The following is a 24,606-nucleotide window of genomic DNA, read 5'->3' as shown; positions in this document are numbered from 1 at the left end:
GTTTATTCTGTATGCACCCAACAAGCTGGGTGCTCCTGCTTCTAAGCAGACTATTGCTCGTTGGATTTGTAGTACAATTCAGCTTGCACATTCTGTGGCAGGCCTGCCACAGCCAAAATCTGTAAAAGCCCATTCCACAAGGAAGGTGGGCTCATCTTGGGCGACTGCCCGAGGGGTCTCGGCTTTACAACTTTGCCGAGCAGCTACTTGGTCAGGAGCAAATACGTTTGTAAAATTCTACAAATTTGATACCCTGGCTGAGGAGGACCCGGAGTTCTCTCATTTGGTGCTGCAGAGTCATCCGCACTCTCCCGCCCGTTTGGGAGCTTTGGTATAATCCCCATGGTCCTTACGGAGTCCCCAGCATCCACTTAGGACGTTAGAGAAAATAAGAATTTACTTACCGATAATTCTATTTCTCGTAGTCCGTAGTGGATGCTGGGCGCCCATCCCAAGTGCGGATTGTCTGCAATACTGGTACATAGTTATTGTTACCAAAAAATCGGGTTATTGCTGTAGTGAGCCATCTTTTCTAGAGGCTCCTCTGTTATCATGCTGTTAACTGGGTTTAGATCACAAGTTATATGGTGTGATTGGTGTGGCTGGTATGAGTCTTACCCGGGATTCAAAATCCTTCCTTATTGTGTACGCTCGTCCGGGCACAGTATCCTAACTGAGGCTTGGAGGAGGGTCATAGGGGGAGGAGCCAGTGCACACCAGGTAGTTCTAAAGCTTTACTTTTGTGCCCAGTCTCCTGCGGAGCCGCTATTCCCCATGGTCCTTACGGAGTCCCCAGCATCCACTACGGACTACGAGAAATAGAATTATCGGTAAGTAAATTCTTATTTTTTCCCCCATCTGAGGAATTGAATGAGGTGTGTGAAGAAGCGTGGGCTTTCTCCGATAAAAAATTGGTGATTTCAAAAAAATTACTAATGGCGTTCCCTTTCTCGTCTGAGGATAGGTCACGTTGGGAAACTCCCCCTAGGGTGGATAAAGCGCTCACACGTTTGTCTAAAAAGGTGGCACTACCGTCTCCGTATATGGCCGCCCTAAAGGAACCTGCTGATAGATTTTAGGATAGCCTCCTGCTTTCTATTTACACACACACTGGTGTTATACTGAGACCAGCTATTGCCTCAGCCTGGATGTGCAGTGCTGCTGCTGCTTGGTCAGATTCCCTGTCGGAAAATATTGACACCCTAGACAGAGACACTATATTGCTAACCATAGAGCATATAAAAGACTCGGTCTTATACATGAGAGATGCACAGAGGGAGATCTGCCGGCTGGCATCTAGAATAAGTGCTTTGTCCATCTCTGCTAGGAGAGGCTTATGGACTCGGCAGTGGACAGGAGATGCAGATTCTAAAAGGCACATGGAAGTTTTGCCTTATAAGGGTGAGGAGTTATTCGGGGACGGTCTCTCAGACCTTGTTTCCACAGCAACGGCTGGGATGTCTGCATTTTTGCCCCATGTCCCCTCACAGCCTAAGAAAGCACCGTATTACCAAGTACAGTCCTTTCGACCCCAGAAAAACAGGCGCGGAAAAGGCGGGTCCTTTCTGTCTAGAGGCAGAGGAAGGGGGAAAAAGCTGCAACACACAGCCGGTTCCCAGGACCAAAAGTCCTCCCCCGCTTCTTCCAAATCAGCCGCATGACGGTGGGGCTCCACAGGCGGAGCCAGGTACGGTGGGGGGCCGCCTCAAAAATTTCAGCGATCAGTGGGCTCGCTCACGGGTGGATCCCTGGATCCTTCAAGTAGTATCTCAGGGGTACAAGCTGGAATTCGAGGCGCCGCCCCCCCCGCCGTTTCCTCAAATCAGCCTTACCGACGACTCCATCGGGCAGGGAGGCTGTGCTAGAGGCCATTCACAAGCTGTATTCCCAGCAGGTGATAGTCAAGGTACCCCTACTTTAACAAGGCCGGGGCTACTATTCCACACTGTTTGTGGTACCGAAACCAGACGGTTCGGTGAGACCCATTTTAAATTTGAAATCCTTGAACACTTACATAAAAAAATTCAAGTTCAAGATGGAATCGCTCAGGGCGGTTATTGCAAGCCTGGACGAGGGGGATTACATGGTATCCCTGGACATCAAGGATGCTTACCTGCATGTCCCTATTTACCTTCCTCAGCAGGAGTACCTCAGATTTGTGGTACAGGATTGCCATTACCAATTCCAGACACTACCGTTTGGACTGTCCACGGCACCGAGGGTGTTTACCAAGGTAATGGCAGAAATGATGATACTCCTTCGAAAAAAGGGAGTTTTAATTATCCCATACTTGAACGATCTCCTTATAAAGGCGAGGTCCAGGGAGCAGTTACTGGTCGGAGTAGCACTATCTCAGGAGGTGCTACAACAGCATGGCTGGATTCTGAACATTCCAAAGCCACAGCTGGTTCCTTCCACTCGCTTACTGTTCCTGGGGATGATTTTGGACACAGAACTGAAAAAAGTGTTTCTCCCGCAGGAGAAAGCCAAGGAGCTGTCATCTCTAGTCAGAGACCTCCTAAAACCAAAACGGGTATCGGTGCATCGTTGCACACGAGTCCTGGGAAAAATGGTGGCTTCATACGAAGCAATTCCATTCGGCAGGTTCCATGCGAGGACCTTCCAGTGGGACCTCTTGGACAAGTGGTCGGGATCGCATCTTCAGATGCATCAAATGATAACCCTGTCTCCAAGGACCAGGGTGTCTCTACTGTGGTGGCTGCAGAGTGCTCATCTTCTAGAGGGCCGCAGATTCGGCATACAGGACTGGGTCCTGGTGACCACGGATGCCAGCCTTCGAGGCTGGGGAGCAGTCACACAGGGAAGAAACTTCCAAGGACTATGGTCAAGTCAGGAGACTTCCCTACATATAAATATTCTGGAACTAAGGGCCATTTACAATGCCCTAAGTCAGGCAAGACCCCTGCTTCAAAACCAGCCGGTACTGATCCAGTCAGACAACATCACGGCAGTCGCCCATGTGAACCGACAGGGCGGCACAAGAAGCAGGATGGCAATGGCAGAAGCCACAAGGATTCTCCGATGGGTGGAAAATCACGTACTAGCACTGTCAGCAGTGTTCATTCCGGGAGTGGACAACTGGGAAGCAGACTTCCTCAGCAGACACGACCTACACCCGGGAGAGTGGGGACTTCATCCAGAAGTCTTCCTACTGTTGGTAAACCGTTGAGAAAGGCCACAGGTGGACATGATGGCGTCCCGCCTCAACAAAAAGCTAAAGAGATATTGCGCCAGGTCAAGGGGCCCTCAGGCGATAGCTGTGGACGCTCTAGTGACACCGTGGGTGTACCAGTCGGTTTATGTGTTCCCTCCTCTGCCTCTCATACCAAAGGTACTGAGAATAATAAGAAGGCGAGGAGTAAGAACGATACTCGTGGTTCCGGATTGGCCAAGAAGGGCTTGGTACCCGGAACTTCAGGAAATGATATCAGAGGACCCATGGCCTCTACCGCTCAGACAGGATCTGCTGCAGCAGGGGCCCTGTCTGTTCCAAGACTTACCGCGGCTGCGTTTGAAAATCACATTGGTTTGAACCACTTAAAACTGTGGATCTGAAATATCTCACGTGGAAAGTGGTCATGTTATTGACCTTGGCTTCGGCCAGGCGTGTGTCAGAATTGGCGGCTTTGTCTTGTAAAAGCCCTTATCTGATTTTTCATATGGATAGGACAGAATTGAGGACTCGTCCCCAGTTTCTCCCTAAGGTGGTATCTGCTTTTCACTTGAACCAACCTATTGTGGTGCCTGCGGCTACTGGGGACTTGGAGGATTCCAAGTTACTGGATGTAGTCAGGGCCCTGAAACTTTGTTTCCAGGACGGCTGGAGTCAGAAAGACTGACTCGCTTTTTGTCCTGTACGCACCCAACAAGATAGGTGCTCCTGCTTCTAAGCAGTCTATTGCGCGCTGGATTTGTAGCACTATTCAGCTGGCACATTCTGCGGTAGGCTTACCGCAGCCTAAATCTGTAAAAGCCCATTCCACACGGAAGGTGGGCTCATCTTGGGCGGCTGCCCGAGGGGTCTCGGCTTTACAACTTTGCCGAACTGCTACTTGGTCAGGGGCAAACACGTTTGCAAAATTCTACAATTTGATACCCTGGCTGAGGAGGACCTTGAGTTCTCTCATTCGGTGCTGCAGAGTCATCCGCACTCTCCCGCCCGTTTGGGAGCTTTGGTATAATCCCCATGGTCCTTACGGAGTCCCCAGCATCCACTAGGACGTTAGAGAAAATAAGATTTTACTCACCGGTAAATCTATTTCTCGTAGTCCGTAGTGGATGCTGGGCGCCCGTCCCAAGTGCGGAGTGTCTGCAATACTTGTATATAGTTATTGCCTAACTAAAGGGTTATTATTGAGCCATCTGTTGAGAGGCTCAGTTATATTTCATACTGTTAACTGGGTATAGTATCACGAGTTATACGGTGTGATTGGTGTGGCTGGTATGAGTCTTACCCGGGATTCAAAAAATCCTTCCTTATTGTGTCAGCTCTTCCGGGCACAGTATCCTAACTGAGGTCTAGAGGAGGGGCATAGAGGGAGGAGCCAGTGCACACCAGATAGTACCAAATCTTTCTTATAGAGTGCCCAGTCTCCTGCGGAGCCCGTCTATTCCCCATGGTCCTTACGGAGTCCCCAGCATCCACTACGGACTACGAGAAATAGATTTACCGGTGAGTAAAATCTTATTTTTTTGTCCATGTTGGGATTTTGACCTTCGGTCAATGGTTGTCGTGATTTTGATTGTAGGTAAATTGACCGCATCCCAGTGTTTCCTTGACAAATGCCGCTTGCAGTTGGTCAAAATTTTCCGGCTGTCAGAAACCACTCTTGTAGTCGTAGAAGATCATGGTTCTCCAGTGGCTTCCGTTGAGCTTCATAACAAGTTCATGAAGGAAATGAACATGCTGACTTCTTCGGTAATCAGTGCTGCTACTATACGGTTCTGTGCCTCCGAAAACTTATTGCACACCCCTCGTATGTGTGTTACAGTCATAAAAGCGCATTTCTGAATAAATGTACTGCCCACATTTTATTTTTATTAAAGTATATCATCAGGTTTTAATGAGTTCTTGTAGCTATACCCAATAACCATTTGAATGTATTCCTCCTGATGTTTTGTTGATATCACAAACATAACATAAAATACTTCACTTTTTTTAAATTTTTTTATTGCAGATGCTTAAATTCATTGATCGCTGCTCTCTACACATGCAAGCTCTAATCCACTGTTATCCTTTGAAGCCTATGAGGATTGCCACATCACAGGAACTCGTTTTTACTCCATCACTAATTGATCTACTTTCACCAAGGTATGCACTTGTTGGCATTTCACTGTTGAATCAGAAAGTCAGCTTTACAGTATTTGTTCTCGCTAATGGAATATTAATAATAATGATGATAATTTTATATAAATTGCGCTGTTTCTCCCACAGGACTCAAGGCACTTTACAGACAGAAAAAAACCCATAGCACATGCTACAAAGGATTAAGTATTAGTAGCATTAGCAAAAAAAACCCCACCCATAAATAAAAAGAGAACCTAGAGAGTAGGCATAATAAATTCCACAGGTTATCTATTCCACCCACAAAAGGTACCAGACAAGGCAGCCGTGCTTGTCGCACTATGGGCCTAATTCAGACCTGATCGTAGATGTGCTAAATTTAGCACATCTACGATCACCTTCCATGACATACGGGGGGATGCCCAGCACAGGGGCCAGGCTAGCCCGCCTGCATGTCAGGCCCTACCCCGCCGCACAAGTACATAAGCATCGCACAGCGGCGATGCTTTTGTACTTGAAGAATAGCTCCCCACCAGCGCAGCTCATGTGCGCTGGCAGGGAGCTACTCATCGCTTTTTGTGGGAGATGGGGGTAAATGTGGCGCTGTATAGGACCTAGAGCAAGCTTCAGGGAGGGTTTGGGGGTCCCCTAAATGACTCCCTCAGGGATAAACGGTGCAATTGGATGTAACCTCTCCCTTGTGGGTGCTGGATCCTTTTAAATATCAAACCTCCAATAAGGATCATGGATATCAAATGTGATAAAATTATCACTTTATCATTTTATCACATTTCATATCCATTATCCTCATTGGAGATTTGATATTTAAAAGGATCCAGCTACTCATCGCTGTCCGGGTCAATGTGTTAGACATCATGCAGAGGCCGTAACCCGCCCCCCATAGGGTCCGGGCACGTCATGCGTTGCCCGGACCGCGCCCCTAAAATGGCGGCCAAACGCCGCCGGCCCGCCCCCTCCTGCCCAGTGACTGCCTCTGCCTGTCAATCAGGCAGAGGTGATCGCAGGGCTGAAATGGCCGTCGGCTGTCTGGCATGCGCCGGCGCACTGCGGCGCATGCGCAGTTCAGACCTGATCGGCTGCTGTGCGAAAATGCACAGCAGCGATTAGGTCTGAATTGGGCCCTATGTAGGAATACCTTTGGGTGCAATAGGTCACGCCTAGAAGAGATGACACAAAATGGGGTGATTGCAGCAACCTAATGCTAGGAGTAGGGTCTCAACATAACCGTCGGATCCATGTATTTTCTCTTACGTCCTAAGGGATACTGGGAATCCATTTATTACCATGGGTTATAGACGGCTCCACTAGGAGCCATGAGCACTTTAAGAAATTGATAGTGTGCACTGGCTCCTCCCTCTATGCCCCTCCTACCAGACTCCCTTTAGAAAATGTGCCCGGAGGGGCCGGTCACATCTATGGAAGCTCCTGAAGAGTTTTCTGCATTTATTTTCTAAGTTTGTTATTTTCAGGCTGGACTTGATGGCACCACGCTACCTGATTCGTGGGACTTTGGTGGGGGGAACGGCCCCACCTCTCTCAAGGTTAATGGTCCCGTTCCCCGCTGACAGGACGCTAGCTCCTGAGGTTACTATTCACAATCACCACCATGGCGAGCGTACATTCCCGCAGCACGCCGCAGCCTCTATCAGAGTCAGAAGAATGAAGAGTGGGGAGTACTAAACCGGCGTCCTGGTTAGTGTGTCGCTGGCCATTATGGCGGCATGAGGGTACGGAGACGCACGGCTTCTAAACGGGGCGGACTGCGGCTCCCGCTGTGTAAGGACACAGATGCTGAAGAGCGAACACAGTACCCAGACAGGCAACAAAGCCATAAAAGGAGTCTGTCTCCATTTTATGCACATAGACACATACAGCAAGTATTAAAAAGAGCGGGAAGACCGTGCACCATTGAAGGGGCAGTGCTTCACTATGAGCGGATCCAGGAGGTCACCATTGCCATTTTCCCTCTGCAGCAGACACAGACGCTGACTGACAGGGGCGTGCAGCTCCTCCGGAGAGAATCCAGATTACCTCAGCATTAGCAGGGGGTCATAGCAGGGGAAAGCGATAATTAGTGTACTAAGTCCCTAATCTAGGTACTTTTAGTCTGCGACCCGGCTAAGCTTGGCATGAGCATTAAGGGCGCCGTGTGCTGGTTCCATACTCCCTCTGTGTCTCCCTGGAAGGGCTCTTTGTGGGTTAATTGGGCATTTAACCTTTTCCTGTGTGTGTATGATGTCACTGTTAAAGTATGTCAGGCAAAGAGTGTGTTTCATGTAAGGCACAGTGTTCCTCTTTTCCAGGGGTTTCACTAGTGTGTACTCAGTGTAGTATCCCTTTCCAGGCTAGTGGAGCAGAGCCAGCATGGCTGAACTCCATTAGGGGAATGATTTCCACAATCTCTATTAAGTTATCTCGGAATGAGAAAGAGACGCAATACTTAAGACAATCTATGACTGAGTTTACGAAAAGAGACTCAGTACCCAAACCAGCATCTCAGTCCCCTGCCATTTGTCCGCAAAAACGTACTTTGGCCCATGTCCTACAGTCTGACTCTGATGATGAGGGGTCAGACATGGAGGAGGGTGAGGTGGACTCAGAGGTGGGGGAGGGTACTCTCACAGGGAATAGAGGCGCTCATAGAGGCTATCAGAGTAGTTCTGAATATCCCTGATAAGGTGACAGAGTGAGGAATCTTATTTTAATATAAAAAAGACATCCTCAGCCACTTTTCCTGTGTCAAAGGAACTAATTACCCTGTTTGAAGAACCGTAGGTTGATCCTGATAGGAAGTTTCAAATCCCTAAACGGTTGTTTTCATCTTTTCCTTTTCCTCCTGAGGATAGGAAAAAATGGGTGAATCCACCGATAGTGGATGCATCAGTCTCCAGGCTGTCACGAAAAATTGTATTGCCTGTCCCGGGTGCAGCCTCCCTAAAATACGCATCTGATCGTATAATTGAGACTACGCTCAAATCTTTGTATACAGCTGCTGGGGTGGCCCAGAGACCCACTATAGCATGTGGGTGGATTACAAGAGCCATTGCTAAATGGTCGGGTAACCTGATTGAAGGCTTAGACACCTTGCCTCAGGAGGATGTTATCTTGTTCCTGCAACATATACAGGACTCTGCGAACTTTATCGTGGAAGCCATAAAAGAAATAGACTTGCTTAATGCACGCACTACAGCTATAGCAGTGTCGGCACGAAGGGGCTTATGGCTATGCCAGTGGACTGCGGATGCGGACTCCAGGAAAACCGTGGAAGGCCTACCCTTCACAGGTGAGGCCTTATATGGAGATGAACTAGACAAATGGATCTCCAAGGCTACTGCGTGTAAGTCCACATACCTACCCTCTGCAGCTACCCCAGCTAGGGAGGCCTACTCAGGACCCAATTTAGAGTCCTTTCGGACTGCCAAGTTTAGCGGCAAGGCCAGAGGTCCTTCTACCGCCGCCAGAGGTTCTAGAGGTAAACCAGCGACTGTTGGTACACAGGAACAGGGCTCAGGCTCTGCTTCCTCAAAACTTTCAGCATGATGGTGGACAGCGATGCCTGGATGACTGGCGGGTGGGAGCCCGGCTAAAATTTTTAAGTCGCATTATGTCCCAGGGCTTCAGACTGGAGTTCCCACCTCACAGATTCATCAAATCAGGCTTACCAGTTTTACAAGAGTTAAGTATAACCTTACAGGATGCCATTCAAAAACTGGTACAGACCCAGGTCATTGTTCCAATTCCACCTCACCTACTAAACAAGGGTTAGTTTTCCAGCTTGTTTGTAGTACCGAAACCGGAAGGTTCGGTAAGACCGATTTTGAACCTCAATTCGTTAAACCTGTACTTACGAGTGTTCAAATTCAAGATGGAGTGTCTAAGAGTGGTGATCTCAGGTCTCGATGAGTGGGAATTCCTAGTGTCCCAGGATATCAAGGATGCGTACCTTCACATTCTGATCTGGCCGCCTCATCAGGCTTATCTACGGTTTGCTCTGCAGCACTGTCACTTCCAGTTCCAGGCCCTGCCATTTGGTCTCTCCACGGCACTGAGGGTGTTCACCAAAGTGATGGCAGAGATGATGTTCCTTCTCCGCAAACGAGGAGTGGACATAATTCCGTACCGGGACGATCTTCTGATAAAGGCACCGTCCAGGGAGCAGATGTTGGAGAGCACTGGTCTCTCAACCAGATTACTTCTGGATCACGGGTGGATTCTGAATCTACCAATATCTCACCTAGAACCAACACAGAGGTTTCATTTCCTGGGAATGATACTGGACACAGTCTCAGAAAGTATTCCTTCCCTTGGAAAAGGCAGTGATAATCCAGTCGATGGTTCAGGCTGTCCTGAAGCCAACTCGGATCTTGGTGCATCTCTGCATACGCCTTCTGGGAAAAATGGTGGCCTCTTACTAGGCAATTTAGTACGGAAGGTTTCATGCGAGGCCCTCCCAATTAGATCTGTTGGACAGATGGTCCGGATCGCATCTTCACATGCACCATAGGATTCGGCTGTCGACAAAAGCCAGGATATCCCTCCTGTGGTGGCTACAAACTTCTCACCTAGTCGAGGGTCGGAGGTTCTGAATTCAGAATTTGGTTCTACTAACCACAGACGCAAGTCTCAGAGGTTGTAGCAAAGTCACCCAAGGGATACAGTTTCAGGGAAGATGGTCAAATTTGGAGGTCATCCTTCCAATAAACATCCTGGAACTCAGAGCCATCTACAATGCTCTTCTGTAGGCCTCGTATCTTCTTCAGAATCAGGCCATTCAGCTCCAGTCGGACAATGTGACGGGGTTGACGTACATAAACTGACAGGTCGGAATGAAAAACAGAACCGCTATGTCAGAGGTGTCAAGAATTCTCCTCTGGGTGGAAAAACATGCCATGGCGTTGTCGGCAGTCTTCATTCCGCGAGACGACAACTGGGAAGCAGACTTCCTCAGCAGACATGATCTGCACCCGGGGGAATGGGGCCTTCATCCGGAGGTGTTCCAGTGACTGACGTGTCGTGGGGTTACCCACAGATCGACATGATAACATCTCCACTCAACAAGAAGCTCAAGCGATATTGTTCCAGGTTGAGAGACTCTCAGGCAGTGGCGGTGGACGCCCTGACAACTCCGTGGGTTTACCAGCTGCTGTACGTGTTTCCTCCACTTCCTCTGATCCCAAGAATTCTAAAAAGAATAAAAAGTGAAAAGGTTCATGCAATCCTCATTGCTCCATACTGGCCACAAAGGGCCTGGTATGTGGATCTTCTCGAGATGCTGATCAAAGATGCGTGGCCTCTGCCTCTTCAAGAGGATCTTCTGCAGCAGGGCCCGTTCGTCTATCAAGACTTATTGCGGCTACGTTTAATGGCATGGAAGTTGATCGGCTGATCCTAGCCAAAATATGGATTCCTGACAAGGTCATCACGACTATTATCCAAGCCAGAAAGGGGGTAACGTCTAAACATTACCATTGTATCTGGAAGAAATATGTCTCTTGGTGTGAAAGCAGACAATCTTCTGCGGTGGAATTTCATCTGGGATGTTTCCTGCTTTTTCTGCAGTCGAGAGTGGATGTGGGCCTATTCCGAGGCTCCATTAAAGTTCAGATATCGGCCTTGTAATGAGCCCCTGTGCAACACCTGTTGTCAACAATTGATTTAATTCTGTTTTAAAAGATTCTGTTGGATCCACTTGTATTTTCCTGTATACATTAGGTGAGTTGAGTTGGCTGTACATTTCCCGTAAATATGCATCCGTGTCTTGTATTACATGGGTGCCCCATTTGTCCACTGCCCTGAAGACCACAGATTTATCTTTGCTTAAAGTGCGTAGTGCCTTATGTTCTTCTTTGGAAATGTTGTATTGAATTTTATTCCTATTGCTTTTTTGAGCACCCATAACTTGATGGTCCAAAAGGCGGACGAAGCTCTTGATAGAGGAATTAAATGACTGTGGTTCAAATGTGGATGTACTTTTTTATGGGCAATTGCTGGATTCCTCATATATTCTCTGTTTCAGGGAAAAAGTCTTTCAACTTGAGATTCCTATTGAATTTCCATAGTTTCTTTTTCTATTCAAAAGCATCGAATGGTGCTTTAGGTATAAATGTATGACCTTTGTTTAAAACTTTAGATTCAGTGGGTGAAATAGTCCATTTTGATAAATTCACCAATACAGTAGGTCTTCTTCCTGCTTGAACTTTTCCCTTTCACAGTGGCCCCCACATCGCAAGTGGGACCGCTGTTTTTTGTGGCACGCATGATAACCCCTAAAGGAGATTTCCTGGTGGAGGAATATTGGGTTAGAGCCTGGAGGAAGGGCCGGTGAGTGCAAGACTCAGGGGTTTCAGCCATGTCTGAGTGTCGTCCGGCCTGGATCCCTGGGTACAGGATATTGTGTCCCCAGGGGTACAGGCTGGAGTTTCAAGAACTCCCACCTCCCCGATTTTTCAAATCAGGCTTGCCAACTTTGCTAACAGACAGGGCTATCCTACAGGAAGCCATCCGAAAATTGGAAAAGTCACAGGTCATTGTCCCAGTTCCACCTCATATGCAAAACAAGGTTTACTATTCAAAACTTTTCTCCTTACGTCCTAGAGGATGCTGGGGACACTTCAAGAACCATGGGGTATACACGGGATCCGCAGGAGACATGGGCACTTTAAGACTTTAAAAGGGGTGTGAACTGGCTCCTCCCTCTATGCCCCTCCTCTAGACTCCAGTTTAGAATCTGTGCCCAGTGAGACTGGATGCACACTGAGGAGCACTCCTGAGTTTCTCTGAAAAAAGACTTTTGTTAGGTTTATTATTTTCAGGTAGACCTGCTGGCAACAGGCTCCCTGCATCGTGGGACTGAGGGGAGAGAAGCAGACCTACATCTGTGATTTTCAAGGCTCTGCTTCTTAGGCTACAGGACACCATTAGCTCCTGAGGGTCTGAACGCTAGGTACGCCTGGATGCTCGTTCCCGGAGCCCGCCGTCACCCCCCTTACAGAGCCAGAAGTCAGAAGGGTGAGTAGAAGAAGATCAGAAAACTTTAGTGATGGCTTTGAGGTAACGCACAGTGGCCGCGCTGCGCGCCATGATCCCACACACACAGTGGAACTACAGGGTGCAGGGCGCAGGGGGGTCGCCCTGGGCAGCATAAAATCCATATGTTAAGACTGGGTATGTGGTATTTAAGTGCCTAGGCACTGAATCCGGACCCCTGCCAGTATAAATAATTGAAAAAATAGCGGGGCTGAAGCGCGCCATTAAGGGGGCGTGGCTTAGCCCTCACAGCTCTCATCAGCGCCATTTTCTCTTCACAGAGCTGCAGAGACACTGGTCCTTCCTCAACACTGCTGTATCAAGTAACAGGGTGCAAAACAGGGGGGGGGGGGCACAGTTAATTTGGTGCTGGATTTATGATATAAAAGCGCTAACAGGTCTGAGGCATTATATAAAAAAGTTTCAGAACCGGGATAGGCGCTGGGTTGTGAGCTGGCACACTCCCTCTGTGTTTCTCTAACAGGCTTTACTGTGGGTTTGTCCTCTATATGCCCAGTGTGTTTGTGGTGTCGGTAGTGCTCTTCCCAGGAGGAGACTGGATTAGGGAAAGAAACAACTGTGGGAGTGACTCTGTCGGTACCGCCGACGCCTGATTGGGTAAATGTTTTGAGTGCTTTGAATGCGAATGTGGCTCTATTAAATAAGAGATTGGATACGTCTGAGTCTCAGACCCAGGCATGGAAGAAATCCGTGGAGGATGTGTTGTCACAAGTTCAGACCCCCTCGGGGTCACAAAAGCGTTCTTTTACCCAGATAACAGATACCGACACGGACTCTGACTCCAGTGTCGACTATAGTGATTCCAGATTAAATCCAAAACTGGCTAAAAGCATTTAGTACATGATTGTGGCGATGAAAGACATGTTACATATCACGGAGGACCCTGCTGTTCCTGATACAAGGGTCTGTATGTTTAAAGGAAAGAAACCTGAGGTAACGTTCCCTCCCTCTCATGAACTGAACGCTCTTTTTGAAAAAGTTTGGGAAAATCCTAATAAAAAGGTGTTTCAGATTCCCAAGAGAATTCCGGTGGCATATCCGTTCCCCTCGGGATAGGGAAAAGTGGGAGTCACGCCCCAATGTGGACAAATCTCTATTACGGCTGTCCAAAAAGGTGGCGCTTCCGTCTCCTGACACGGCAGCCCTAAAGGAACCTGCGGATCGTAAGCAGGAAAATACATTGAAATCCATTTATGTCACTACGGGTACGCTACTCAGACCTGCCGTTGCTTCGGCGTGGGTGAGTAGCGCTATTGAAAAGTGGGCAGATAACTTGTCATCTGAGTTAGATACCCTGGATAGGGATAGCATTCTTTTGACACTGGGTCATATCAGGGATGCTGCAGCCTACCTTAAGGAAGCTGCGAGGGACATTGGCCTTTTGGGATCAAGGTCCAATGCTATGGCAGTCTCAGCTAGGAGAGCACTGTGGATTCATCAATGGAATGCTGATGCTGACTCTAAGAAGGCTATAGAGTCTCTGCCGTATAAAGGTGGTGTCTTGTTTGGTGACTGCCTCGCTGACCTGGTATCTACAGCTACCGCGGGTAAGTCATCCTTTTTACCTTATGTTCCTGCACAACAAAAGAGAACGCACCGCTATCAGATGCAGTCCTTTCGGCCCAATAAATACAAAAGAGGACGAGGGTCTTCCTTCCTTGCTTCCAGAGGAAGAGGAAAGGGAAAAAGGTCACAGGCTGTGGCAGGTTCCCAAGAGCAAAAGTCCTCTGCCGCTTCTACCAAATCCACCGCATGACGCTGGGACTCCTCGGCGGGAGTCCGCACCAGTGGGGGCATGTCTCCGACTCTTCAGTCATTTCTGCGTTCGTTCGGACCTAGACCCATGGGTATTAGAAATAGTGTCCCAAGGGTACAAGCTGGAATTTCAAGACCCCCTCGACGATTTTTCAAATCAGCCTTACCAGTTTCTCTTCCGGACAGGAAGGTGGTATGCGGTGCTATACAAAAGCTATGTCAAAATCAAGTCATTGTCACGGTGCCCCCGTCACAACAGGGAGAAGGCTTTTAGTCGAGCCTGTTCGTGGTCACGAAGCCGGACGGTTCGGTCAGACCTATTCTAAACTTAAAATCCCTAAATTTCTGTCTAAAAAAATTAAAATTCAAGATGGAGTCTCTCCGAGCAGTGATCTCCAGTCTGGGGGAAGGGGATTTTATGGTGTCGGTCGACATAAAGGATGCCTACTTACATGTCCCCATATATCCTCCACATCAGGCTTACCTGAGGTTTGCCGTTCAGGATTGTCATTACCAAGTTCAGACGCTGCCGTTTGGTCTGTACACGGCTCCGAGGGTTTTCACCAAAGTTATGGCGGAAATGATGCTTCTCCTGCGCAAGCAAGGAGTCACAATTATCCCGTACTTGGACAATCTCCTGATAAAAGCGAGGTCCAAGGAGCAATTACTGCAGAGCATGACGCTCTCCCTGACAATTCTGCAACAACATGGTTGGCTCCTAAACTTGCCAGAATCACAGTTGGTTCCGACAACAAGGCTGTCGTTCTTGGGTATGATTCTGGACACGGAATTACAGAGAGTTTTTCTTCCAGTGGAAAAGGCTCTGGAAATTCAGAACCTGGTCAAACAGATTCTGAAGCCGGCAAGTGTCGATTAATCAATGCACTCGGTTACTAGGGAAGATGGTGGCGGCCTACGAGGCCATTCAGTTTGGAAGATTCCATGCCAGAGTGTTTCAATGGGACCTGTTGGACAAATGGTCCGGATCCCATCTGCACATGCACCGACAGATAATCCTGTCTTCCAAGACCAGAATCTCACTCCTGTGGTGGCTGCACAGCTCTCACCTCCTAGAGGGACGCAGATTCGGGATCCAGGACTGGATCCTGGTGACCACGAATGCGAGTCTCCGAGGCTGGGGTGCAGTCACACGGGGAAAATTTCCAGGGAAAATGGTCAAGCCAGGAAGCTTGTCTACACTTAACCATTCTGGAATTAAGGGCCATTTACAACGGCCTTCTACAAGCGGAACATCTTCTTCGCTATCTGCCCGTCTTGATTCAGTCGGACAACGTAACAGCAGTGGCGTACGTAAACCGCCAGGGCGGAACGAAGAGCAGAGCGGCAATGGCAGAAGCCACAAAAGTTTTCCGCTGGGCGGAAAGGCATGTAAGCGCTCTGTCAGCAGTCTTCATTCCGGGTTTGGACAACTGGGAAGCAGACTTCCTCAGCAGACACGATCTCCATCCAGGAGAGTGGGTCTTCATCAAGAGGTCTTTGCAAAAGTAACAAGTCGTCGGGGAATTCCTCAAATAGACATGATGGCGTCTCGCCTCAACAAGAAACTTCCGAGATATTGTTCCAGGTCGAGGGACCCTCAAGCAATAGCAGTGGACACCCTATTGACACCGTGGGTATTTCAGTCGATATATGTGTTCCCTCCGATTCCACTCATTCCAAAAGTGTTAAGGATCATAAGAAGAACGAGGGTTCATGCAATCCTTATTGTTCCAGACTGGCCAAGGATGGCCTGGTATCCAGATCTTCAGGAATTACTCATAGGAGATCCCTGGCCTCTTCCTCTATGAGACGATCTGTTACAGCAGGGGCCGTGCGTGTACCAAGACTTCGTTTGACGGCTTGGAGGTTGAGCGCAGGATCCTAGCCCGAAAGGGTATTCCCGGTGAAGTAATTCCCACACTGCTTCAGGCTAGAAAAGAGGTAACAGCGAAACATTATCACCGTATTTGGAGGAAATATGTGTCTTGGTGTGAATCCAAGGAGTCTCCTACGGAAGAATTTCAGCTGGGCCATTTTCTCCATTTTCTGCAAGCAGGGGTGGATGCGGGCCTAAAGTTAGGCTCAATTAAAGTACAAATTTCGGCCTTGTCAATTTTCTTTCAAAAATAATTGGCTTCCCTTCCGGAAGTTCAGACTTTCGTGAAAGGCGAGCTGCACATCCAGCCTCCCTTTGTGCCCCGGTGGCACCGTAGGATCTTAACGTGGTGTTGCAGTTCCTGCAATCTGATTGGTTTGAACCTTTACGTAAGGTAAAGTTGAAATTCGTCACTTGGAAAGTGATCATGCTGTTGGCCTTGGCCTCTGCAAGGCGGGTGTCTGAATTGGCGGCTTTGTCTCACAAGAGCCCCTATTTGATCTTCCATGAAGATAGAGCGGAGTTGAGTACTCGTCAGCAATTTCTGCCTAAAGTGGTGTCATCATTTCACATGAACCAACTTATTGTGGTGCCAGTGGCTACTGACGCCTTTGAGGAATCGAAGTCTCTAGATGTGGTCAGAGCTTTGAAAATTTATGTAGCCAGAACGGCTGAGATTATGAAAACGGAGGCTCTGTTTGTCCTGTATGATCCCAACAAGATTGGGGCTCCTGCTTCCAAGCAGACGATTGCACGCTGGATCTGTAATACAATTCGGCAAGCTCATTCTACGGCTGGATTGCCGTTACCGAAATCGGTGAAGGCCCATTCTACCAGAAAGGTGGGCTCATCCTGGGCGGTTGCCCGGGGGGTCTCGGCATTACAGCTTTGCCAAGCAGCTACGTGGTCGGGTTCAAACACTTTTGCAAAGTTTTACAAGTTTGATACCCTGGCTAAGGAAAACCTCTTGTTTGGTCAATTGGTGCTGCAGAGTTATCCGCACTCTCCCGTCCGTTCTTGAGCTTTGGTATAAACCCCATGGTTCTTGAAGTGTCCCCAGCATCCTCTAGGACGTATGAGAAAATAGGATTTTAATACCTACCGGTAAATCGTTTTCTCTTAGTCCGTAGAGGATGCTGGGCGCCCGTCCCAGTGCGTACTGTATCTGCAGTCATTGGTTATGGTTACACACGTTTTGTGTTGCGTTTATAGTCAGCCTGTTGCTGTCATTAGTCATGCTGTTGCATGCGTTGGGTTAAATGCCATGTTGTACGGCATGTTTGAGGTGTGAGCTGGTGTATATCTCACCTTAGTTTAAATCAAAATAAATCCTTTTTCCTCGAAATGTCAGTCTCCCTGGGCACAGTTCCTATAACTGGAGTCTGGAGGTGGGGCATAGAGGGAGGAGCCAGTTCACACCCCTTTCAAAGTCTTAAAGTGCCCATGTCTCCTGCGGATCCCGTCTATACCACATGGTTCTTGAAGTGTCCCCAGCATCCTCTACGGACTAAGAGAAAAGGATTTACCGGTAGGTATTAAAATCCTATTTTCGTGATACCGAAGCCGGATGGTTCGGTCAGACCGATTTTGAATTTGAAATCATTAAACACTTACCTGAGGGAGTTCAAATTCAAAATGGAATCTCCTGAGAGCGGTGATCTCAGGGCTCGAGGAGGGAGAGTTTCTGGTGCCCTTGGACATCAAGGATGCATACCTCCATATTCTGATTTGGCTGCCGCATCAGGCTTATCTCAGGTTCGCCCTGTTAGACAGTCAATATCAGTTCCAGGCACTGCCATTCGGTCTCTCCATGGCACCGAGGGTGTCCACTAAGGTGATGGCGGAGATGATGGTTCTATTCCGAAGACAGGGAGTGAACATAATTCCATATCTGGACGACCTTTTGATAAAGGCATCGTCCAGGAAGAGGTTGTTGCAGTCCATTGCTCTTTCGACTCATCTGCTCAAGGAACATGGTTGGATCCTGAACCTTTCAAAGTCACATTTGGAGCCGACAAAGAGATTGTCTTTCCTGGGGATGATCCTCGACACGGAAGTGCAGAGGGTGTTTCTACCGTTGGATAAAGCGTTGGTGATACAATCACGATGTCCTGAAGCCAGCCCGGGTATCGGTTCATCAGTGCATTCGCCTTCTGGGGAAGATGGTTGCCGCCTACGAGGCTCTTCAGTATGGAAGATTTCATGCACGGTCCTTCCAACTGGATCTCCTAGACAAATGGTCGGGGTCTCACCTACACATGCACCAGAGGATACGTCTGTCGCCGAAAGCAAGGATTTCACTTCTGTGGTGGCTACAAATTCCTCACCTCCTGGAAGGCTGCCGGTTCGGGGTTCGGAACTGGACCCTTCTAACCACGGATTTTAGCTTCAGGGGTTGGGGCGCAGTCACTCATGGGGATACCTTCCAAGGAAGGTGGTCAAGTCTGGAATCCATTCTACCAATAAACATTCTGGAACTATGAACCATGTACAACGGTCTTCTTCAAGCGGCGCACCTTCTGCGAAATCGAGCCATTCAAGTACAGTCGGACAATGTAACGTGTTTCTCTGAGCTAGGTCGCTCAGCTTCCTCACTCCTGACTTCTGAGGAAGCTGAGCGACCTAGCTCAGAGAAACGCGTTAAGATACTGCTGTGGAACCCAAATCTACACCATTCTGAGACTGATCCAGATAAGGACTTTTTCATCTTTCCAACTTTGGATTTTCAAGAAATAGGAAATAATCCTTACCTGTGCTTTATACATCCAGCATTACATGGAAACACCTTGAACTCTCTACGCAGATGAACAATTAACCACCTTTTCGTGGAACTGTGTGTGAGGTAACATCAGGTTAATACCAGCTGACTGTGCAATTGATTTACAAGGAGGAGGAAATCCTTATTCATATGAAGTCCGGGATCAGTAATTAAATAATGGTTTGGTTCATACCAGCAAATTGAAATACTAACATCTCAGAGCCAGTGTCTATAATATATTTTAAATTTTGATGTGTATATGTATTGACTGAATATTTAGTCACATGCGGCTTTTTATATTTATTAAAAAATAAATTTTTCTCTAACGTCCTAGTGGATGCTGGGGACTCCGTAAGGACCATGGGGAATAGACGGGCTCCGCAGGAGACAGGGCACTTTAAGAAAGAATTTGGATACTGGTGTGCTCTGGCTCCTCCCTCTATGTCCCTCCTCCAGACCTCAGTTTGAATCTGTGCCCGGACGAGCTGGGTGCTACTTAGTGAGCTCTCCTGAGCTTGCTGAAAAGAAAGTATTTTGTTAGGTTTTTTTATTTTCAGAGAGATCTGCTGGCAACAGACCCTCTGCTACGTGGGACTGAGGGGAGAGAAGCAGCCCTACTCACTGAAGATAGGTCCTGCTTCTTAGGCTACTGGACACCATTAGCTCCAGAGGGATCGTACACAGGATCGCACCCTTGGTCGTCCGATCCCGGAGCCGCGCCGCCGTCCCCCTCGCAGAGCCGGAAGACAGAAGCCGGTGACAGAAGCAAGAAGACTTCGAAATCGGCAGCAGAAGACTCCAGTCTTCATATGAGGTAGCGCACAGCACTGCAGCTGTGCCCCATTGCTCCCACACTAAACCCACATACTCCGGTCACTGCAGGGGGGGGGGGGGGGGGGGGCCCGGGCCGGGGCAGCAATTAGAGACCTCTTGGCAAAAGTGGGCATATATACAGTTGGGCACTGTATATATGCATGGGCCCCTGCCATATTTTTACACAAAAACGCGGGACAGAAGCCCGCCGCTGAGGGGGCAGGTCTTCTTCCTCAGCACTCACCAGCGCCATTTTCTCTCCACAGCTCCGCTGAGAGGAAGCTCCCCAGGCTCTCCCCTGCAGAATCACGGTAGAAGAGGGTAAAAAGAGAGGGGGGGCACATAAATTTGGCGCAAAAACAGTATATACAGCAGCTACTGGGTTAACACTAAGTTACTGTGTGATTCCTGGGACATAAAGCGCTGGGGTGTGTGCTGGCATACTCTCTTTCTGTCTCTCCAATGGGCCTTGTGGGGGAACTGTCTTCAAATAGAGCATCCCCTGTGTGTGTGGTGTGTCGGTACGTGTGTGTTGACATGTCAGAGGTAAAAGGCTCCCCTAAGGAGGAGATAGAGCAAATATGTGTGTATGAGGGTGTCTCCGTCGACAACGCCGACACCTATTTGGATATGTGTAATTAAGTGCTAAGGTGAATTTATTGCACAAAAGATTAGAGAACAGATAGGAAATCTACCCATGTCTGTCCCTATGTCGCAGAGACCTTCAGAGTCTCTCAATGCTCACTATGCAAAATAATAAACACTGATATCGACACGGAGGTTGACTCCAGTGTCGACTACGATAATGCAAAGTTACAGCCAAAATGGCAGAAAAGTATTCAATATATGATTATTGTAATAAAAGATGAATTTGCATATCACTGATGACTCATCTGTCCCTGACACAAGGGTACACATGTTTAAGGGGAAGAAAGCTGAGGTAAATTTCCCTCCTCTCATGATGAAAAAGAGCGGGAATCTCCAGACAAGAGACTGCAGTTTCCCACAAAGAATTCTCAGGCAGTATCCTTTCCCCACTAGGGCCAGGATAGGATGGGAATCTTCCCCTAGGGTGTCATGTTTGCCCAAAAGGTAGCCCTGACGTAACAGCTATTCTCAGGGATCCTGCAGATAGCGTGCACATTCTGGTACACTACTCAGACCGGCGATTGTGTCGGCATGGGTTTATAGCGCTGTGGCAGCGTGCACAGGTACCTTATCAGCAGAGATTGAGACCCTAGTATGTATATATATATATATATGTATATATAGAGATATATATATATATATATATTAAATATGCTGTTTTAAGAGATATATATATATATATAAAACATGCCCAAAGAGACACGAGTCTACTGGGTCCTAGAGTCAAAGCTATGTCGATTTCTGCGTGACGTGTCCTGTAGAATATGCAATGGACAGATGATGCCGACTTAAGAGGCATATGGAAGGCTGAGGATTGTGTGGAGAAGGGTTCTCGGACCTGGTCTCCACAGCTATAGCTGGTAATTCTGATATTTTGCCTTATATTCCTGCACAGCCTAGGAAAGCACGACATTATCAAATGCAGCCTTTCGAACAAAGAAACAAGAAAGTCCGAGGTGCGTCCTTTCTTGCCAGAGGCGGGGGCAGAGGAAAGAAGCTGCACAACACAGCTAGTTCCCAGGAACAGAAGTCCTCCCCGGCCTCTACAAAAATCCACTGCATGTCGCTGGGGCTCCACAGGCGGAGCTAGGCCCGGTGGGGGCACGCCTTCGTAAGTTCAGCCACAAGTGGGTTCACTCCCTGTTAGATCCCTGGGCAATAGATATTGTGTCTCAGGGATACAAGCTGGACTTTGAGAAGATGCCCCCTCACCGACGGCCCTGCCGGCTTTCCCCCACGAGAGGGAAACAGTGGTAACTGCAATTCACAAATTGTATCTTCAACAGGTGGTGGTCAAGGTTCCCCTCCTTCAACAAGGAGGGGGTTATTATTCGACCATGTGGTAGTCCCGAAACCGGACGGTTCGGTCAGACCCATATTGAATTTAAAATCCATGAACATATACCTGGAAAGGTTCAAGTTCAAGATGGAATCGCTAAGAGCGGTCATTGCAAGTCTGAAAGGGGGAGATTTTATGGTGACTCGGGACATAAAGGATGCATACCTTCATGTCCCCATTTATTCACCTCATCAGGCGTACCTCAGAATTGCGGTACGGGATTGTCATTACCAATTTCAGATGTTGCCGTTTGGTCTCTCCACGGCCCCGAGAATGTTCACCAAGGTAATGGCAGAAATGATGGTGCTCTTGCGGAAGCAAGGTGTCACTATTATCACGTACTTGGACAATCTCCTCATGAATGCGAGATCAAGAGAGCAGTGGCTGAACAGCGGATCACTTTCTCTGGAAGTGTAACGGCAAGACGGCTGGATTCTATATATTCCAAAGTCGCAGTTGGTTCCTACAGCTCATCTGCCTCTCCTAGGCATGATCCTAGACACAGACCAGAAAAGGGTTTATCTCCCGATAGAGAGAGCTCAGGAGCTCGTGACACTGGTCAGGAATCTATTAAAACCGAAACAGGTGTCAGTGCATCACTGCACTCGAGTCCTGGGAAGGATGGTGGCATCATACGAGGCCATTCCCTTCGTCAGGTTCCATGCGAGGACCTTCCAATGGGACTTACTGGACAAGTGGTCCGGATCACATCTTCAGATGCATCGGTTAATCACCCTATCCCCCAGGGCCAGGGTGTCTCTCCTGTGGTGGCTGCAGAGTGCTCACCTTCTCGAAGGTCGCAGATTCGGCATTCAGGACTGGGTCCTGGTGACCACGGATGCAAGCCTCCGAGGGTGGGGGGGTAGTCACATAGGGAAGAAATTTCCAAGGGCTGTGGTCAAGTCAGGAGACTTGCCTTCACATCAACTTCCTGGGACTAAGGGCCATATACAACGCCCTACGTCAAGCGGAGTCCCTGCTTCGCGACCAACCGGTTCTGATTCAGTCAGACAATATCACCGCAGTGGCTCATGTAAACCGCCAAGGCGGCACAAGGAGCAGGGTGGCGATGGTAGAAGCCACCAGAATTCTTCGCTGGGCGGAGAATCACGTAAGAGCACTGTCAGCAGTGTTCATTCCGGGAGTGGACAACTGGGAAGCAGACTTCCTCAGCAGGCACGACCTCCACCCGGGAGAGTGGGGACTTCATCAAGAAGTCTTCACGCAGATTGCAAGGCGGTGGGAACTGCCACAGGTGGACATGATGGCATCCCGCCTCAACAAAAAGCTACAGAGATATTGCGGCAGGTCAAGAGACCCTCAGGCGATAGCTGTAGAAGCACTAGTGACACCGTGGGTGTTCCAGTCGATTTATGTATTTCCTCCTCTTCCTCTCATACCAAAGGTGCTGAGAATCATAAGAAAAAGAAGAGTGAGAACAATACTCATTGTTCCGGATTGGCCAAGAAGGACTTGGTATCCGGATCTGCAAGAAATGCTCACAGAGGACCCATGGCCTCTGCATCTAAGACAGGACTTGTTGCAACAGGGGCCCTGTCTGTTCCAAGACTTACCGCGGCTGCGTTTGACGGCATGGCGGTTGAACACCGGATCCTAGCAGAAAAAGGCATTCCGGATGAGGTTATTCCTACGCTGATAAAGGCTAGGAAGGACGTGACTGCTAAACATTATCACCGTATATGGCGAAAATATGTTGCTTGGTGTGAGGCCAGGAATGCCCCTACGGAGGAATTCCAGCTGGGCCGTTTCCTTCACTTCCTACAGTCGGGAGTGACTTTGGGCCTGAAATTGGGTTCCATTAAGGTCCAGATTTCGGCTCTATCCATTTTCTTTCAAAAAGAACTGGCTTCTCTTCCTGAAGTCCAGACGTTTGTAAAGGGAGTGCTGCATATTCAGCCCCCTTTTGTGCCTCCAGTGGCACCTTGGGATCTTAACGTGGTGTTGAGTTTCCTGAAGTCACACTGGTTTGAGCCACTCAAAACCGTGGAGTTAAAATTTCTCACGTGGAAGGTGGTCATGCTATTAGCCTTGGCTTCAGCTAGGCGTGTGTCAGAATTAGCGGCTTTGTCACATAAAAGCCCCTATCTGGTTTTCCATATGGACAGGGCAGAATTGCGGACCCGTCCACAATTTCTGCCAAAAGTGGTGTCATCCTTTCATATGAACCAACCTATTGTGGTGCTTGTGGCTACTCGTGACTTGGAGGATTCCGAGTTACTAGATGTGGTCAGGGCTTTGAAGGTTTATGTAGCCAGAACGGCTAGGGTCAGGAAAACAGAATCTTTGTTTATACTGTGTGCTTTCAACAAGCTTGGGGCGCCTGCTTCAAAGCAAACTATTGCTCGCTGGATCTGTAACACGATTCAGCAGGCTCATTCTGCGGCAGGGTTGCCGCTGCCTAAATCAGTTAAGGCCCATTCCACAAGGACGGTGGGCTCTTCTTGGGCGGCTGCCCGAGGGGTCTCGGTATTACAGCTTTGCCGAGCGGCTACTTGGTCAGGTTCAAACACCTTTGCAAAGTTCTACAAGTTTGATACCCTGGCTGAGGAGGACCTTGTGTTTGCTCATTCGGTGCTGCAGAGTCATCCGCACTCTCCCGCCCGTTTGGGATCTTTGGTATAATCCCCATGGTCGTTACGGAGTCTCCAGCATCCACTAGGACGTTAGAGAAAATAAGATTTTACTTACCGGTAAATCTATTTCTCGTAGTCCGTAGTGGATTCTGGGCGCCCGTCCCAAGTGCGGACTTCTTCTGCAATACTTGTATATAGTTATTGCTTAAATAAGGGTTATGTTGGTTGCATCAGGGTTGATCTGATGCGCCGTTGTTGTTCATACTGTTAACTGGGTAAGTTTATCATGAGTTATATGGTGTGACTGGTATGAGTCTTGCCCTGGATTCCAAAATCCTTTCCTTGTACTGTCAGCTCTCCCGGGCACAGTTTCTCTAACTGAGGTCTGGAGGAGGGACATAGAGGGAGGAGCCAGAGCACACCAGTATCCAAATTCTTTCTTAAAGTGCC

The 24,606-nt window shown here is 48.5% G+C and overlaps 1 protein-coding gene across 9 annotated transcripts in view; it reads left to right on the top strand.

Annotated features, from left to right (window-relative positions):
• The window catches only part of TEX14 (testis expressed 14, intercellular bridge forming factor), a 739,191-nt gene that overhangs the window by 206,151 nt on the left and 508,434 nt on the right, over window positions 1-24,606 (top strand). For all 9 annotated transcript variants that reach the window (XM_063953897.1, XM_063953895.1, XM_063953894.1 and 6 more), the window contains exon 5: window positions 5,199-5,332. In XM_063953897.1, the coding sequence (XP_063809967.1) occupies window positions 5,199-5,332 (134 nt within the window). The remainder of the gene's footprint in view (window positions 1-5,198; window positions 5,333-24,606) is intronic.

The sequence above is a fragment of the Pseudophryne corroboree genome, chromosome 2, assembly GCF_028390025.1.
Source record: "Pseudophryne corroboree isolate aPseCor3 chromosome 2, aPseCor3.hap2, whole genome shotgun sequence".
Classification (NCBI taxonomy): domain Eukaryota; kingdom Metazoa; phylum Chordata; class Amphibia; order Anura; family Myobatrachidae; genus Pseudophryne; species Pseudophryne corroboree.
The sequence above is the reverse complement of the archived record's forward strand: the minus strand, read 5'-3'. Positions and strand labels throughout refer to the sequence as shown.